Consider the following 19,050-nt stretch of genomic DNA (forward strand, 5'->3'; position numbering starts at 1 on the left):
ATGTAAGCCGCTCCCGTTGGCTTACATTGATAGACAAGGTCAGGAGCCAATGAAAGCGGCTCCTGAGTGGCTCACATGGCTCTGCTGTCATAGAGAATGCAGAGTCTGTCCTGGGGGTTCCGGGATGCGGCGGGTATGTGCGGGGTTTTGTCGGGATTCCTTTACCAACGGTCTCTGGTCTTTAAGGGTGCAGAGACCGCTGGTACATAAGTGGATTAATAATGTTTCTCTAGTTATCACCATGGTGACGAGGCATGTAGTATTCAGGAAACATTTTACCTCAGGCAAACCTAAAATTGCACAAAAGTATACATACCAGTGCATTAGGGGACATCTCCTATTCCCATCTGTCACAATTTTGCCGCTCTCGCCGCATTGAAAGTAGTCAAAAACAAACAAAATGGCCACCAAAACCGGAAGTAGGTTGATGTACAGTATGTCCACACATAGAAAATACATCCATACACAAGCAGGCTGTATACAGCCTTCCTTTTGAATCTCAAGAGATCATTTGTGTGTTTACCTTCCCCCTGCAGCTCTCATCCACTGAAGAGTAACAGGCTGATTGTTTCTTCCTGCAGACAGCTCCTGTGTCTGTAATTCCTCAGTATGTGACAGCCCAGGCAGCCAGCTCCTTTCACAGCCTAACAGAGGACGATTTATCCAGCTTGTAAAAGGCAGCTCTCTTCTCTCACTGACGAGAGCAGAGAGGCTGCCTAATGTAAATAACACACGCGGGAGTGTGCATAGAGGGGCCTGGAGGGGGGGGGGGGGCGTGCATAACAGATCAACGACACTGAAGGGTTGGCAGCCTTCCAGACACAGGGCGACAAATCCGACAGGGGAAAGTTAAGTTGATTTATTACAAAAATGGTTATAGTAGAAAGTGCCGCAGTAAGCCAGAGCACATTAGAATAGGTTTAGGAACTTGTAGGATAGAAGAAAAAAGGATGACATTTTTGTTACAGAGTCTCTTTAAGTTAACTCTTCAATACTTAAAATAACTCCAGAATTCTAAAGTTAAAGACGGGCTGTTAATGAACTGCGTGTGAAAATAACTACAGAGGAGGTAACTTAAGGAATGGAGAGAAGATCACTCTCACTGTGTGGTGGCAGGTGGTACTTTAGCTGCAGCCCCCGACTATCCCTCCAGCTTTTATTGCTCCCCCATCATGACTTCTCACCCCCCTCCCCACCCTGATTGACTTTTTCCTAGCCCTCAGCATGCTGCAGCCTGTCACCACTTTGCCACTCTCTCCCATCACCTTCAGCATGTTGCTGGAATTTCTCATCTACTCTCCCCTCCTCTACTACCACCTCTCTCTGCCACCCTTTCCTTGCCTGCTGACCCACTCTCTGCCACCTGTCACCTTTCATCCATCCTCCCCTCTCTGCCACCTTCCCCTCCTGTCACCCCTATACCCCTCCTCCCCTCCTGTCTCTTCTCTGCCATTCTCCCCTGCTGACACCACCAGCTCACGCTGAGCATGCACAGGATTTCAGAGGCAAGGGGAGGAGAGGGGTGTGGAGTTATCACAGGTTGAGGTGTGGAGATGCATAGCTGATTACCTGTGTAATGATTACAAGCCTAACATGGCAGCTCTCATTGTATCACAGGAAGAAATAATCATATATTATTTAAGCTATATGCAGCTAGATTTACTGTGTAAACCATCTAAACTTTAGATAAGATCTAAAGACAAGTTACTTGTTATAGATAGTTTTTCACCTCGGATCCAAGTGTCCCTTTCAAGCGGTATTGTCACCATAAAAATCAAATTTCAACAGCAACTGGTCTGAGTGTATTAAGTGATAAAGATGCTAATCCTGCATTCAAAACTTGCAAAACTTTTTCTGCTGTTATGGTTTGTAGTTATCACATACTTTAGGAGCACTGGCCCTAGTGCCAAACCGTGCCAAAGAGTTGAATGCTGGGAGTTCTTTTTATCTATAATATATTCCTCCTCTTCCATTTATTTCCATATCTAGCTGCTTATCAGAAACACCCTGCGGATCGTTCAGGAACAGCCTTATCAGTCCGCCGACAGTGCGTACACACGCACTACAGTCTGCTGAAAACCTGCCCAGCGGGAGGTGCCGACGGACCCGTCGTTGGCTGTTGTAGTGCGTGTGTACGCACCTTAAAGAGACACTGAAGCGAAAAAAAAAATATGATGAATTGGTTGTGTACTATGAATCATTTCTAGAAGATTAGCAGCAAAGAAAATATTCTCATACTTTTATTTTCAGGTATATAGTGTTTTTTCTAACATTGCATTATTCTATAATATGTGCAGATTACACAACACTCAGCATTCAAAATGATTCTTTCAGAGCAGTCTGTGAAGTAATGACCTCTCCTCTAGCAGAGAAAAAGTAAACAGTTCACTTACAGTTGAGATAATAAAAGTCAGATAACAGCCCTCTCCACGACTAATGGCCCATACTCACGGGCTACAATTGTCACCGCAACACGCGGCGCGCGCGTGTTGCGGCGACAGGTCGCCCGTGAGTATGCACCGTCGCGCACCCCGAACTGTCGCCCGTCGCTGATGTCGCCAGGCGATTGGCGCGGTCAATCGCCACCGCAACTCCGCCGCAACTGTCGCTAGTCTGCGTGAGTACGCGGACTAGCGACAGCAACCTCCATTGAGGTATACGGAGCTTCCAGCGGGGGGAGGAGGAACGTCGGCGACAGCTTCCGTCGCGCCGCTGGTACCTCTTCCGCGTGTGTACGCGGAGGGACCTGGCGAGGAGCTGTCGCCGGCCTGTCGCCCACACGCTCACATGTGCTGGCGACAGGCACAAAAAGTTGCCCGTGAGAATGGGCCATAACTTAGTCAGAGAGCTTAAAGAGACTCCGTAACAAAAATTGCATCAAGTTTTTTATCATCCTACAAGTTCCAAAAGCTATTCTAATGTGTTCTGGCTTACTGCAGCACTTTCTACTATGACAGTCTCTGTAATAAATCAATGTATCTTTCCCCTGTCAGACTTGTCGGCCTGTGTCTGGAAGGCTGCCAAGTTCTTCAGTGTTATGGTTCTGCTATGAACTCCCCCTTCTGGCCCCTCTCTGCACACTGCCTGTGTGATATTTAGGATTAGAGCAGCTTCTCTCTTCTCTCTTATCTTTTACAAGCTGGATAAATCATCCTCTGAGCTGGCTGGGCTTTCACATACTGAGGAATTACAAACAAGGGCAAAGCTGTTTGCAGGAAGAAAAGAGCAGCCTGAAACTTCAGTGCATGGGGGAAAGAAACACACAAATGATCTCTTGAGATTCAAAAGGAATGCTGTATACAGCCTGCTTGTGTATGGATGTATTTTCTATGTGTGGACATACTGTACATCAACCTACTTCCTGTTTTGGTGGCCATTTTGTTTGTTTACAAACAAACTTTTTAAAACTGTTTTTAACCACTTTTAATGCGGCGAGGAGCGGCGAAATTGTGACAGAGGGTAATAGGAGATGTCCCCTAACGCACTGGTATGTTTACTTTTGAGCGATTTTAACAATACAGATTCTCTTTAATGGCTTGTTTGCATAGAGATAACAACTGGAGTTTCTCAATTCTTCCTGTACTGGAAACAATTAGACTGATGTATCTGATCTTAATGTTTTATTTCTTAGCTGTACTACACATACAAATCATAATATCATAATTTTTTTTTCGCTTCAGTGTCTCTTTGAAGCGGTCCCAAACCAAACATTTTTTTAATTCAAAATATTTACTGTTGCACCACTCTGACACACACAAAGATAAATAAACACTCCTTCAAGCCTATGAGCATTTCAGTGCATGCTTTTCACCCTTCTCTTTTCATAACTAGGGTTATACAGGTGGCAGCCATTACTTCTGAGCTTAGTAGGAGGTTTTAGATCATGGGTGCGTTTGTCATCAGCTACCCTCCCTCACAGGGGCGTCGTCTATGTGAAATCTCACACAAGCTGAGATCACCTCCCCTGTGACATCATCAGTAGCAGCCTGTGTTTTGTTTTTTTATTTCCTCCACCAGTCTGCAGGATTCTGTCCCGGCAATATAAAAGGAAGAGTGGGGTTCCTCCAATAAATATAAAATATTTTATATTTGTCATCATGCAGCTGAAAAAAAGGCCGCTATTTATTATTATAAGTTAGAAAATAGATTTTATTTCTGAAATCTTGTATTTTTAATTTGGGTCCATTTTAATGGCTAGGCAAATAGATGGTTAGATAATTTCCAACATGTTGGAAATTATCTATCTGGCAGGTAAATCTTACAGAAAATTGTATGGTGTGTATGAGGCATTATTCAGACACCACTGCTGCCAAATAGATCAGCAGTGCATCCAGACAACTGGTATTGTTTAAAATGAAATATATAATCGCCTCCATAGTCTTCTCACTTCAGTAAGCCTTTAAATATAAGTGGTTGTGAATCTTGAACAATTGGTTAGCCCAGTGTTTTTCAAACCTGTCCTCGTGACTCCCCAAGTGTTTTGCAGGCAACCTTACCTATGCACAGGTGGTGTAATCAGTATTTCAGCTACATGGAATCCACTTAGTGACCTAGCTGAGACACTAATTACCCCAATTGTGCATAGGTGAGGTTGCCAGCAAAACACCATTGGGAAGTTACGAGGACAAGTTTAAAGGCTCATACACACATCAGACTATAGTCGTTGGAAAATGAAAGATCACAGACCAATCTTACCACCCTTCATGTAGTATGAGAGACATACCTTCACAGTCTTTTCTATGGAGCTGAACTCCCCATCAGAAAAAAATCTTTGCAAGATGCTGCACACAAAGATGCTGTACAGACACAAAAGATCAGTATCTGCAAAGGATCTGTTCCTGCCAAAGATCTGTTCCTGCAAATTGCATTCATAGTCTATGAGATCTGCAGATCATTATACACACCTTGTTTAACAGACATTCATCTGCAGATCAGACAACATCTGCAGATCTGAAAATCCATCCTGGTGGATCTGATCTGCAGATGAATGTCTGGTAAACAAGGTGTGTATGATGATCTGCAGATCTCAGACTATGAATGCAATTTGCAGGAGCGGATCTTTTGCAGGAACAGATATTTTGCAGATACTGATCTGTTGCATGTGTACAGCATCTTTGTGTGCAGCATCTTGCAAAGATTTCTATCTGATGGGGAGTTCAGCTCCATAGAATAGACTGTGAAGGTATAGCTCTCATACTACATGGAAGGAGGTAAAATTGGTCTGAGATCTTTCATTTTCCAAAGACTATGGTCTGATGTGTGTATGAGCCTTTAGAAACACTGTGTTAGCCAATTGATTGGAGAATGCATAAAACTCAGACCACTGAAAGCCATGCTAGTAACTGTTTAATCAGTTGCTGTCTCTTGAAGTCTGATGAGTCAGAGGGTTTAGTGCTGATTAGCTATTCCACTATGAGCAGTTCTGGATTTGCACAATTAATGTTGCTAATATGGTAATTAATGTTGCTATTGAGGTGATAAATATAACAGTAATATAAATAGTTATAAATAAATAGTTATCAGGGTGCTTGACTTGAAGATATGTTTCATATGGTTTATTCTCAGTGGAGTCTTATCTCTGCAGTTCTCCCACTTGATTTATTGTCAGCAGTGTCTGACTAGTTCCATTAATATCTACCATATGCAGGTGCACAGGTTTCATCCCCCAAGCTGGCTGGTCCAAATCCTGAAACTTCATCAGGCCTGCCACTACCTACAACGCGCAAATCGCTATCGCAATCACTAGCGTTTTTAATGAGCGTTTTGTAAGCAATTTCATGAGTTTTCTGGTGATTTTGGTAGCAATTTTAAAAAGTGCAAGCTTTTTGCCAGCGATTGTGTAGTGATTTGTGATTTGCATTTTTAATTCTGATTGGTCCTTTCAATTAATTTAATTTTTTTTACAGTGTGCAGTAACTTAAAAACACTAGCAAATCACTCTGTAGAGCAATTCATGAGCGATTACACCAGCGTTTATATACTTTACATTGCAGGAACGCTGACGCAAACTCTAACGCCACCAAAATGCTGCATGTCCTGCAATTGCGATTTTGCTAATTGCAATCGCTCCAGTGGAATTTGGCCCATCCATCAACATTAGCTGAGCATTTAGGGAAATCGCTAGCATTTTGAATCTCTCCCTAAACGCTAAAAAAAATTGCTCTAGTGGGTTCCAGCCGTCACACTGATCACTACCTATTGACTTAACTGTCTTAAAGCCTGGTACACACACCCAATATTGATTGGCCAATTTTACCACCCCATGTAGTATGAGGGTCAACGGATATAGGCCTCAATTCACTAAGCTTATCTCCTGTCTTTAATAACTCTTCTAGAGTTGTTACCATGGTGATAAGGCATGAAGTATTCAGGAAACATTTTACCTCAGGCAAACCTAAAGTTAACTCTTCTGTCTTTAAGTTAACTCTTTAATCCTTAAAATAACTCCAGAGTTAAAGACAGGCTGTTCATTAACTGCGTGTGAAAATAACTACAGAGGAGGTAACTTAACTAGAGGAGGTAACTTAACTACAGAGGAGGTAAATTAACTACAGAAGAGGTAAGGAATGAAGAGATAAGATAACTCTCTCACTGTGTGGTGGTAAGTTTTCTCTTGCCTTATTATCTCCAGCATGATCTTAGTGAATTGAGGCCATAGAATACTATGTGCAGGCAAACCCTCATCCTACATGGATGTGCTAAAATTGGTTAGTGATTGACAAATCATAAGTGAGAGAGTGAAACATGCTTTACAGCTGTAATACAGGTGAAAACTAGACTAGATATATTTTTTTTTATCTGGTGCTGCTGTAAGGATATAAAAAGTCATGTGATGTGCTTTTGACCTCACCACTGACTGCTTGAAAGATATGTAAAGGCCAACATCATGCCAGTTTGTGATCGGATAAAAGCTGGCATCAGGAAGATGCCGGTATTCATTCACAGAGTGAAAGTGAAGAACAGATGTATAATTCCTGTGTCCTGCAAAAAATACACAGGAAGTGCTAAGTGTGGCAACATCTTGTGGCCAATAAGTAAACATACACCCACACTATATAAATATATATATACATTTTTATTAGATTTTTACCCCTCCCACCCCTTCCTTATAGTTATCAAAATAAAAAAAAGACATCTTAAAAAAAAAAAAAAAAAATGTTACCATAGGTATTTTTTTTAATATGTATGTCATGAGGGTAAATTTTTGTTATTTTTGCAAATAAAGGCTTGCAAATATTGATATAGTATTAAAAAAACACACTAAATGGAAAAAAATACCTTTATTTCCAAATAAAATATTATCGCCGTACATTGTACTAAGGACATAAGGTACTTATCCGTTAGCCGGGCGCATCCTCTAGGTGGCGACAAATCTCCACCAGAGTTACATCTTTCCCTACTATCCATGTCGGCCTGGAGGGGGAATAGTAATTAGCGCCACCTGCCGGATGAGCCCGGCTAACGGATAAGTACCGGACATAATTTAAATGTTGTAATAACCATAACAAATGGGCAATTAAAATGTGTGGGTTTTATCTACAATAGCACACTTTATTTTAAAACTATTGTGACTGACAACTAAAAAAAAAAAATGTTGTTTTATTTTTTTTCTTATTATTTTTAAATGGCATGCAAAATAAAATAATTCTTAGAAAAAAGTACCACCCAAGAAAGCCTAATTTGTGGCAACATTTTTTTTTTTTTTTTATAGAGATCATTTCGGTGTGATGAGTAACGATAGTTATTGATGTATGATTGGGAGGAGAGTGATGTGAAAGTTGTTTTAATTTTTAAGGGGAAAAAAAACCTGTGGTTGGGAAGTGGGTAAACACTAATCAGTTTGTGCTCCTGCAAAAGGAATACAAATAAAAATCCGATATTTTAATGTATATGAAGGTTGAATTCATCAAGAATTAGAGCTTCTGAACTTGAGGAAGTTGCTGTATAGGTCAGTTTCTTTAACTGATATTCCTGTCATGCTGTTTGATAAAGGTGTAGAGTTGCATCAGCTTTAATTTGGAAACATGAATCACATTTAGTAGATTAGTTCTTGCATAGGATGTCATCCACCATTACTGTCTAGTACCCACTAAACCTCTGTCATTCTCCCTGTGTAATATATTGGGTGTGTGTGGTCTCAGCTTCTGCTGCTTGGAGATTGCAGCACAAGTAAACAGTGAGGGCTGTGATGGATGGTTGACTCATTCAGTGTCATTGCTTTTGATTTGTTGGACTGAGGCTGTGCAGAGGGTCTATTATTTCCACTTATCACAGCTTGGTTCAAATCCACAACAGTTTTGCTGTGAGAAATAAATTAACAAATGTCTGCAAAGGTATGGGCAGATATACACGTAATCATTAACAAAGTGCTTTGTCTCATTTACTACAAAGCCATTTCTAAATCACGTGCTAACTCTTGCAAATCAGCAGGGAAAAAAACAAAATGTTACCTACCACATCCACATAGTAATTGCATCGTTCACCTTCAGCACTAAGCCATTATTTTTTGTTTAGTATTTATGGTACTTATTTTAAAATGTGTGGGTTTTATTTACAATAGCACATTTTATTTTAAAACTATTGTGGCTACCACATCCACATAGTAATTGCATCGTTTACCTTCAGCACTAAGCCATTTTTTTGTTTAGTATTTATAGTACTTAAAATTTTCAATTTGTACCGAATATCATGATTTTGGATTAGTAGTGGAAGCAATAGTGTTGAGATGGGGGAAGGGGGTTTAGTTTTGGGCATGGGCAGTGTAATATTAGGATTATGTGTGTTGGTGTGCTGTGGCTGGTGAAGTGGAGTTGTTTGTGCACTGATTGGCCATTGTACATTTTTAATGATGCTATTTGATATTATTAATGTTTTTTGGAGTTTATATAGGTATATACTTTTTATAGTACTTTTTTGTCAGTTTTCATTGACCTGTACCCCTCCTTAGTTTCTTTAACATTATGATTAGTTAGGCTGTAGGTGCGTACACACATCCAACTTAACGCCTGATAGTCTTTTGGTTTGGTCTTTTGAACGACTTTAAGAGCAAACAACAAGTTATTCAAACGTCCTGCACAAACATGACCAACAAAATGGCTAATGGACTAATTTACATGATGAGATATATATATAAATATAAATATATATATATATATATATATATATATATATATATATATATATATATATATATATATATATATATATATATATATATATATATATATATATATATATATATATATATATATATATATATATATATATATATCCCGTGTTCCCCCGAAAATAAGACACTGTCTTATATTAATTTTTGCTCTAAAAGATGTGCTAGGGCTTATTTACAGGAGAGGTCTTATTTTTTGGCAAACACTGGTAGCTTTCCTATACAAAATGTACATACTGTATGCCATGTGCAACATACACAGAGCTTGTGGTTTGCAGATATTGGCTCTCAATTACAAGAAATTAATTCTGCTGATCATGTAATTAAGAGTCTATTTCTTGCAGGCAGAGAACTGTCAGGCTCCCCCAGCATAGGATAAGTGTGTGTGTGTGTGTGTGTGTGTGTGTGTGTGTGTGTGTGTGTGTGTGTGTGTGTGTGTGTGTGTGTGTGTGTGTGTGTGTGTGTGTGTGTGTGTCCTGGGAGGAGGTGAAAAGGTGAAGTGCTGCTGATGCTTATCACACAACAGATCAGGAGGGCTGGCTCCAACAAAAACACAAATTGCCTGACACATATATAGGACTGAATAGAACTCACATTATACTGCTGCTCTCCTGTATCCAGGCTTTGTATTGAGTGTGACTTGCTGGTGTCAAGGCAAATAACAATCTTTCAACAAAAGAAACACGGGCCCTCAAGTGGTTGCAGAGTCGTCCTGACCTGCAAATACGTCGAGCTGATAAAGGAGGGGCCATTGTGTTATTATCAACAGAGCAGTACCGAAATGAAGCAATGAGGCAGCTGCAGAATACTTCAGTGTACCAACGCCTTCCTGGTGATCCCACAGTTCGCTACCAAAACCTTTTGAGAACCCTGTTACGTAGAGGAGCTGAGCAGGGCATTATTACACCAAAACTAGCTAACGACCTACTGCCTAGTTACCCCATCAAGCCCATTTGGTATCACATACCTAAGGTGCACAAGTCCCAGACCAATCCCCCTGGCCGCCCCATCGTTTCTGGGATGGGTTCGGTCACGGAGAGGTTGTCCAGGTATCTGGACCACGTCCTGAGGCCACTACTCGATCAAATCCCCTCACACTTGGTGGACACCGCAGATGTCCTAAGGGGAATAGAGGAATACTCGTGGCATAAGGGTGACCTGTTGGCCACCATAGACGTAGAAAGCCTCTACAGCAGAATTCCGCATAATCTGGGTATTGCTGCCATTAGGAGATTTTTGGATTGCACAGACAAAGACGATCAATTTAAAGACTTCATTTGTGAATGTCTTCAGTTTGTGCTAACACACAATTCGTTCGTTTTTGATGACCAATGGTATTGGCAGATTTCGGGAACAGCCATGGGGACATCAGTCTCCTGTACTTATGCTAACCTTTTTCTCGCTTGGTGGGAGGAGGAATATATTCATTCCCCTCGCAACCCCTTTAGAGGTCAACTTAGGGCGTGGTCCAGGTACGTGGATGATGTGCTGGTGTTTTGGTCTGGGACTTGTGCCACCTTTGACGAATTTGTTCAGTATATCAATACTAATGAAGCAAATATGGCCTTCACAGCGAGTGTGGCACAAGAAAAGATAGCCTTCTTAGATTTAGAGTTAGTAATCAAGGAGGGCAAGTTACTGCCTACAGGGTATCGTAAAGAAACCGCATCGAATGCCCTACTCCATAAGAATAGCTTTCATCCGGAGCATGTCACCCGCACGCTCCCCTATGCCCAGTTCCTCCGACTGCGTCGCAACAACGCGCTCGACGAAGATTTCCGTCGGCAGTCGGAGGATTTGGGAAAAAGACTCTTAGCAAGAGGATACCAAGCTGAACAAATTAAACAGGCCTTTAGAAGAGCAAGCTCCAAGGAAAGAAAGACCTTATTGGGAAGTAACATCAAGAAAGATACGCCTGTAACTACAAAAAGGACAGTAATGTCGTTTGATTTCACAGTAATGTCCAACCAAATCAAATCAATCATGGTCAGGAATTGGGACATCCTGTTAAGGGATCCCATTCTGAAGCCCTTAGTGGCCGAAGGACCCTTGTTTTCCTTCAGACGTGCCCCGACTATAGGATCTAAGGTCAGTAGAAGTGAGTTTACCACCCCACACAGAGGCAACTGGTTGGAACAATTCAAATCCCATGGGAACCATAAATGCGGCCATTGCGTATCGTGTAATTACATGAAAGCTGGGAGGAGCTTCCAGTTAGGACCCCTACGGCGTAAAGTCGATGCGTTCTTTACATGTCAAACAGATCACGTCGTTTACGCAATATGGTGCCCCTGCAGCCGCTTCTATGTGGGAGAAACCACAAGATCAATTAATAGGCGTTTTAGAGAACATTTTAACTCAATTAAATCAGGCCATGGCTCACCCAGATTAATCGAGCATGTAAGAGAAGCACACAACAATAATCCCGCGGTGCTAACCTTTGCAGGCATTATCCATGTCCCTCCATTGAGAAGAGGAGGAGATCGGGAGAAAAGGCTTAAACGGGAAGAAATAATGTTAATCATCAGGACTGATGCCATGGGCCCGATGGGACTAAATGATTATGTTGATTTTTCTTGCTTTTTAGACCCTTGAGTATGAAGACTCGGATTATGTGTTAAGCAATGGTGGAGAGTTGTTTATAAACATCTTGTTCCCCCTAGTAATTAATCAAGTCCTATATTGATTCAGATAATAAGTTTTAGTCCAGAGCACTGTAAGCAGTGCTTTTATAGCTTTCCCTTTCCATTCAGCCATTATCTCTCTTTTTTTTTTTTTTTAACTTGCTCACGAAATGAGCATCTTAATTCACATATTTGGCACTTTACTGCTTCATATTCTAAATCATAATGTTTTATGAATAACATGTTTTCATGAATTTTGTGTTGCACTAGAGCACTTTAAGATTCACTTTATTTCTGCACTTTATTCTGGTTAACCAGTCTGAATAATGAATTTAATATGTTTTTATTCCATTTTGCACAATGTAGTTAGAGCAGTCTAGTCTTTGGCCACATGATGGCGCCAAATTGTCTACCAGTGCCCTAGAGAGCAATAGCTCATATGCCCATCTAATATAGTATGGTGTATAGCGGCACCCGTAGTTTAGTTCTTCCTCCCCACGAAGCCGATCATGAAGCGCAGATGCGCTCCAGCATATGATTGGATGAAGGGGACGAAGAGGGGCGGTACTACAAGGCGGAAATGCGCCGAACGCCCGAGCAGAGGATATTTCTACCCGGTCAGCCAGCCCCGTCTATGCAGCCTCCGTAGAAGCGCTAGGATAGCGCGAAACGGCCGTCAGGCTATTCCTGCACCTAGCGCCCACCATCAGCTCTCCACCTTCAGCCTTCAAATGCACGGTATGTGTTAAAAAATTTTTGTACACTGCACGCCATCTGATGTATACCCACTGGCAATAAATGCACTAGGAGCAGTAGTGCCGACTTCGCATCTTCATTACTTGTCATGTGGGCTGCTGCCTAGCTAGGGCTTAAATTTGGAGGATGTCTTACATTTCAAGCATCCTTTTTAAAGGATATAACAGAATATACAACAACTCTTTTGCACATAGTGCCAACAGAACACAGCAAGTACATATAAAGACCCAGGTTTATAATATATTGAGACCCATTGATTATTGCTTCTTCTTGCGCAAGGTGTGTAGTCCTTTGGTCTCAGTATGTCCATATATATAGACTAGAATAGTCTCATGATAAATCTCTGGTCCATTCTATAATCACATTTATTGGTCTCATATACATATAGTATTGTGAGCGCACCCATGAAAGCTGAGCATATGTAGAGAAGAGAGTCTGAGAATAAAAGGAAGAGAATAAACCAAAAGAAAAAGGAAAAAAGGAGAAGGAACAATAAAACCATAAAACACAAAAACATCATAACATTAGATGTGCCAAGGCCGCTATTTGTTTCACAGTTCAGTCTCATGACTTATTTCCCTAGTCAGACTCATCAGAGGACATAGTTGTCCGGTAAGTATCTGAATCTTTGAAGAGTATCCAATGTAGCCATATATTTACATGTCGTTTAACCAACTTGTTAATGGTGATTGTCGTCTGATCTACATGTAACACATCAGACGAACAATGGACTGGATGGAACGACTGTATGTTTGCACGTCTATTAGTTGGTCAAATGACTAGAAGTTGTTTGTACACATGCACTGACTTGACAGTTGTTTGCCTGATAGTTGTTCCAACTGATCCACAAATTGGATCAAGCAAACCGCCTCTTGTCAGTTGGTCATTTAGGCGTCCACACATCCAAAGTATCATTTGACCAATAAGTTTGAACGATAGTTGGTTGGAAAAGTTGGACATGTTTATGAGCCTTTAGTATTAAGTTGGTTGATTAGTCCATCACTGATATTTCAACTACATCAAAAGTATGGTGCCCAAAATCACTGTGCTGAAAGCATAATACTCAACCAAAGTTCTAATCACCACACCGAAGGTGCTGGATCAATTGTTCAGCTTTACGTTCATCACAACTTATTGGACATTTTGGAGCCTTTATTCAATTCACTTTCTCTACTAAGTTTTCTCCTAGGAGACGATTTTTTAATCTTCTGTTTAAAATAACTTTTCTGCACTAGTCTGTAGTTGGAAAAGTACCAAAAAGTAGGTGAAAAAGTACCGTCAAACTTATTCTGAGTGTTTTCTTGGTTGCTGGAGCCTTAAAATGCATTGTTTTAATAATAATAATGTTTAATAAGGTATGGAAATATCACCTAGGAGAAAATGTAAGACAAAAAGGGAATTGAATAGGGCCATGCTTGTTTGTGGTGTTGATGGATAAATAAATTGGTAATCTATAGAACAAGTGTGCAGCTTCTCAAATTATAATAACAGACCTGAAAGTCTATCACTATTCAGTTTCTAGTGGTTTAGTAGTACTGTATTGAAAGCTACAGGTGCACTTCTGGGCAAATTACATCAAACAGCAGGACAAGATGGGTTAAAGTGGAGCTGTTAGCCATACTATCTCAGGAAAAAACACATATATAAATACTTACTTTACTCGCATAACACATGTATTGCACTGTCCACATTTTGATTTTAGTGATTTTTCTATACTAAAAAAAGAGAAAATCCTTCTTAGGATTTTCCATTTTGTCTGTGTCTTATCTTGAAGACAATCCTGACATAATTTCCTCCCTCACTCTGTCTGTGTATCATTGCCCGCCCTCCTTCCAGTCTTCAGACATTCCCACCAAGTTCTGCAATAGAAAGTGCATTGAGAAATATTGGCCAATCAGAGAGAAACTGAGGTTTGGAAGGGGAAAATAGGAGGGAAAGAGGCTTCAGCCAATCAGGCTGCATTAGTTAAGTCTAAGGGGAAAGTAATGAAGAAAAAAAAAAACCCCAGCATGTCCTGCAACTTCCTTTGTGCGGCAGATGTACCAAATAAGAGCCAGGGAAACTATGGAATGATGTTTTGTGGAGAAGAAAAATAAGAGTGATTATTAACTTTTGGATTGCCTGGTTAGCATTCTTATTGTTTACCAGATTAAAATAAAAAATTGATTTTATGCCCGACGGTTACTCTTTAAGGACATCATACAGCAGTGCAAGACTTGCTTTGACACTGTTTTTGAAATAAGCAAGGCCTTCACTGAAAAGATGTCTGTAATGCGGCATATTTTTGCTCCAAACCCATAGACACCATTCTGCATTAATGGTCCCTTCTTAGAGGTGCAAGTTATCCCTGTCATGTGCACAAACATTTCCCCATAGCATCACAAATGCTTGCTTTTTTAAGCTGTTAACAAGCAAAATGGTTATTCTCCACTTTAGCATGCATAATGTGGTGTCCATTATTTCTAAAAAATAATTTTTAAAGTGTACCAGAGCAGAAAAATTAAAACGATTTTATACATGCCTGGGGCTTCCTCCAGCCCCATCCGCTCCGATCGCTCCCACACCGACATCCTCTGCTGCTCGCAGCTTCGGGAACAGAGTCCCCACCCTTCCGTCAGTCAGAGCCAGTCTAACGTAAGAGAAGTGTGTTGTTTGTGTATCTCTCCAGTAGCCACTGGAGAGATGCGTAGAGGCCACACTTCTCTGGCGTAGCTGGCCAAGACTGACGTCAGTGACGGGACCGCATTCCCGAAGCTGCGGGCAGCGGAGGGCGTACGGAAGACTTGGGCGCAGGATACAGCCGGTATATGGCTGATCCTGCTGCTGCACAAGTCCCCTGTGTTAAATACTATTTACCCTCCAGACCACCATGGATGGTGGGGAATGAATAATTGTTTTAAAAGTAACTTCAGCTCCGTCTTCTGACGGCGCCAAAGTTACTCCCTGTGCGCTGCTATAGCCGTAATTCCTATTACAGCCAATGGTGGTGCCGGCTGCGTCCAAGTCTCCTGCGCTGGATTCACTGTGTTCGAGTGGAGGATGGTGGCGGGGGAGCGATTGGAGCGGATGGGGCTGGAGGAAGCCCCAGGTATGTTTAAAATCTTTTTACTGTAATTTTTCAGCTGCGTCCTTTTAACTTTAAATAGTTAGATTACTTCACAGGACATGTTTCTACTTTGACTCACTCCACCTTAGATGAGAAAGTGGTAGTGTTTCTGGGTTAGGTTTTATTTTTGCAACAGTGAACTATAGATACAGACAATGGTTTTACCATCTAAGTATTTAGAGATTTAGTCAAATTTCCTGAAGGATTTAATGATAATGTTTACTGTAGACAATGAAATTCTCAAATTCTTTGCAATTTTACGCTTGTAAACATTCTCCTGAAATGTTTGTCTTATTTGCCTTCACTGCCTTTCACAAAGTGGTGTACCCCTAATGACCTATTCTTCTTATAGACTCCAGAAATTGATTTGCTTGCATCTGCTCCACAACCAATGACTGCTCATTTACACTGATTTAAGTCTCCTGAGATCATTTTTTTGCTTATTTTACATAGGTTAAAACATAGGTTAAAATGAGAGATCCTTCACGAGCATTTTACATTTTATGTTTGATCTTCCTTGTTTGCTTAGCGTCGCAAAACAATTGTTCATTTAGGAGTTTTCCCACTCTCGCTATACCTCTGAGAGATTAATCTCTTGAGACAAAACTACAATCTCTCACAAATCTCCTGCAGTAACGTTAAAGAGCAATTTTTTTTTTTTTTGTTCTTTTCAGTCTTTCTGATTAGCAGATTACCTGTGTAGCCTAGGACATAAAGCAGCCCAGACATGCATTAATTTTACCCATTAGAATTGATGACTCTTATGGAATCTGCCAGAAACATGGCGCATCAATCTTAATTTTAATAGATGTTTTTCAAACATGGATCAAAGTTACGATCGGTCTGAAAATTTGGGTGTTCGCCGGCAGCAGGGTAGCGGTGGTAGATTGATTGCCCCATACCGTTGCACTGTATTAAACAGTTAAATGCTGCAGTTTGACAGATTAGGAATCAATTTTGTTGTAGAATCTCTTAAAAATCTGTGCGAGGTATAGAAAGATTTGATCTCTCAATCGGTTTGCCACATTGGGGGGTGCTATGTGTGTATGTGGCTACCTTAAGAATGTGAATTGTTTGACATAGACCCAAATTTGAAAACAAACTACAACTATGTAAAATACCTACTGCTAACATAAATATTAATGGCGTTTTGATATATATATATATATATATATATATATATATATATATATATATATATATATATATATATATATATATATATATATATATATATATATATATATATATACAATTTTCTTAGTAAGAAAAAAAAAGCTTATTGAACAAGAAATTGGCCATGATATGCATTGAAATTGTAACCAGAAACATAGCTCATACGGTTGGTTTCCATATAATAAACATGTACGGCAGTGTATTACATAGCAACACATTTATGGGGTTACAGTAATGGGGAATAAGGGGGACTGGCACGTCCACACTGACATTTTAAAATACAGAGGTACATTACATACACAATTAAGGATCAAAGCTGCCATGCACAATGTCCCCAATGTCTACACACTGAAACCTCAGTCATTTTTAACACCCAAGCATTTTGAGAGGTTATGCAATTTAAGACCTATCTTTCCATTTATCCCAGATGAGGTGGAATTGCCAGACTCGTTTCCTGTGTTTTTATTCTAACTTTTTAGAGGGAAGGCCTTTATCTAGTCTTTTAATCCAGCAGAATAACTGTGGAGTAGTCAGGAAAAGCCAATACAGCACTATCTTCTGCTTTGCAGCAAAAAGAGTTTCATGTAAAAATTTCTTAGTACTAGACCGTAAATATTCCTCACAGATAATATTTAAGAGACACATAGATGGGTCGAGAGATAGAGGGCTGCTCATTTTGTCATTTAGTAAACGGATTACTTGTTTCCAAAAGGCAGCAACCGGGGGACATTTCCATATTAGATTGTAGAATGAGGGTGTGAGCTGAGCGCATTTTGGACAGTTTTCCGATGCAACCAGTTTATACTTAACTACTTCAGAGGGAGTGAGGTAGGCTTGATATAATATGTAAAGTTGGGTCGCACGATCCTTTAAGTTCAAAGATACCTTCCTGAGTCTAGTGCATCTGCCCAGTCATCATCTTCTATGTCCACTCCTAGCTCCACCCATCTGTCAATAATATGGTGGTGGCACCCTTAGCAATCATCACCTTGTATAGGTCACCTTTCAAGTGTTTCCTAGGACCTTGATCAAACAGGTAGACTATTGGGTGGATAATGATCGTTACCAGTCTAGTGCCAAACTTCCTGCAAAATGCATGCATTCACTGTAGGTAGCGGAAGCAGTGAGGTTTAAGGGCAGGAAAGTGTTCAGCAAGCACGTCAAACCTGATAATAGTCCCCTGGAACACTACCTAACTCAGAAAGAAAACCCCACAATGCTGTCAGAAGTGCACATCTGGTATGGACATGAGCAACCCATCATATACGTAGCACCGCAATTATCTTGATAGGGCTGAGACTGCCTTCATATCCAGTTTCAGAAACAAAACTGGAAGGCAGAGGGAGAAATGTTCCAATGGCAGAGCTTGAACACTCGTCTCTCACAGACATTTGTGACAGTTTAGATTCCACTCAGAAATGTGGTGTTCTACCCTCATCAGTTAGATCACTTAGGAACGTCATTTATAGCAGAGGAATTATTATTTTTATCATTTATTGTATGTATAAGGCACCAGCATTTTACACAGCACTGCACAACACGTAAATGGGTTAACATACAAGGTGGGACAAACAAGGAGCTCACAACAAAACAAGATTATGCAAACGAATTGATAAAAGTAGTTCAGTGTCTGGTCAAAATAGACTGTTCTAGTCCACAAGAGGGTTGACAGTCAGTAAGCTTGCATAATGAAGCTGGAGACATTAGGGGGGAGGGCCCTGGCAGAAGCTTACAATCTAAAGGCGCGTACACATGCCGGATTCCTGTAAACGATGTGTCGTCAGACCCGCCCGCGGGGTGGACGTTCTGCCGACAGTTTGTCAGTGTGTACAGTCTGTCGGCAGGCTGATAAGGCTGGGTTTGACAGATCCGTCACTCTTCAGAGCATTTATCTTACAAATGACTTCAATACTGAGTCCTATTGTTTTTAAGTGAATTGCAGTAGTTGTGTATTGTTAGTTGTGAATATGTATGTATTCCCTTTTTATACCTGGATGTTTCCTTTCAGCTCGAGCTAACCTTCAGCTATCTGGAAATACAAGGCATGATCTGCAACAAACCAGGCTATGTAAGTACCTGTCACATAGAATTCTCATAATATGAATAACCTTTCTACTTTCTGTTTTACATACAAGCAAAATGTTGAATAACACTGGACAGATTGCAAACTGACAATGACTTGTATGTATGGACAATTATTAGTATGAAGGTAGAAAAGCTTC

General features: G+C 40.5%; 1 protein-coding gene across 4 annotated transcripts in view; it reads left to right on the forward strand.

Annotated features, from left to right (window-relative positions):
- Positions 1-19,050, forward strand: part of CARMIL1 (capping protein regulator and myosin 1 linker 1) — a 398,430-nt gene that overhangs the window by 122,257 nt on the left and 257,123 nt on the right. For all 4 annotated transcript variants that reach the window (XM_068236999.1, XM_068237000.1, XM_068237001.1 and 1 more), the window contains one exon: positions 18,837-18,896. In XM_068236999.1, the coding sequence (XP_068093100.1) occupies positions 18,837-18,896 (60 nt within the window). The remainder of the gene's footprint in view (positions 1-18,836; positions 18,897-19,050) is intronic.

This window comes from Hyperolius riggenbachi, chromosome 5 (assembly GCF_040937935.1).
Source record: "Hyperolius riggenbachi isolate aHypRig1 chromosome 5, aHypRig1.pri, whole genome shotgun sequence".
Classification (NCBI taxonomy): Eukaryota; Metazoa; Chordata; class Amphibia; order Anura; family Hyperoliidae; genus Hyperolius; species Hyperolius riggenbachi.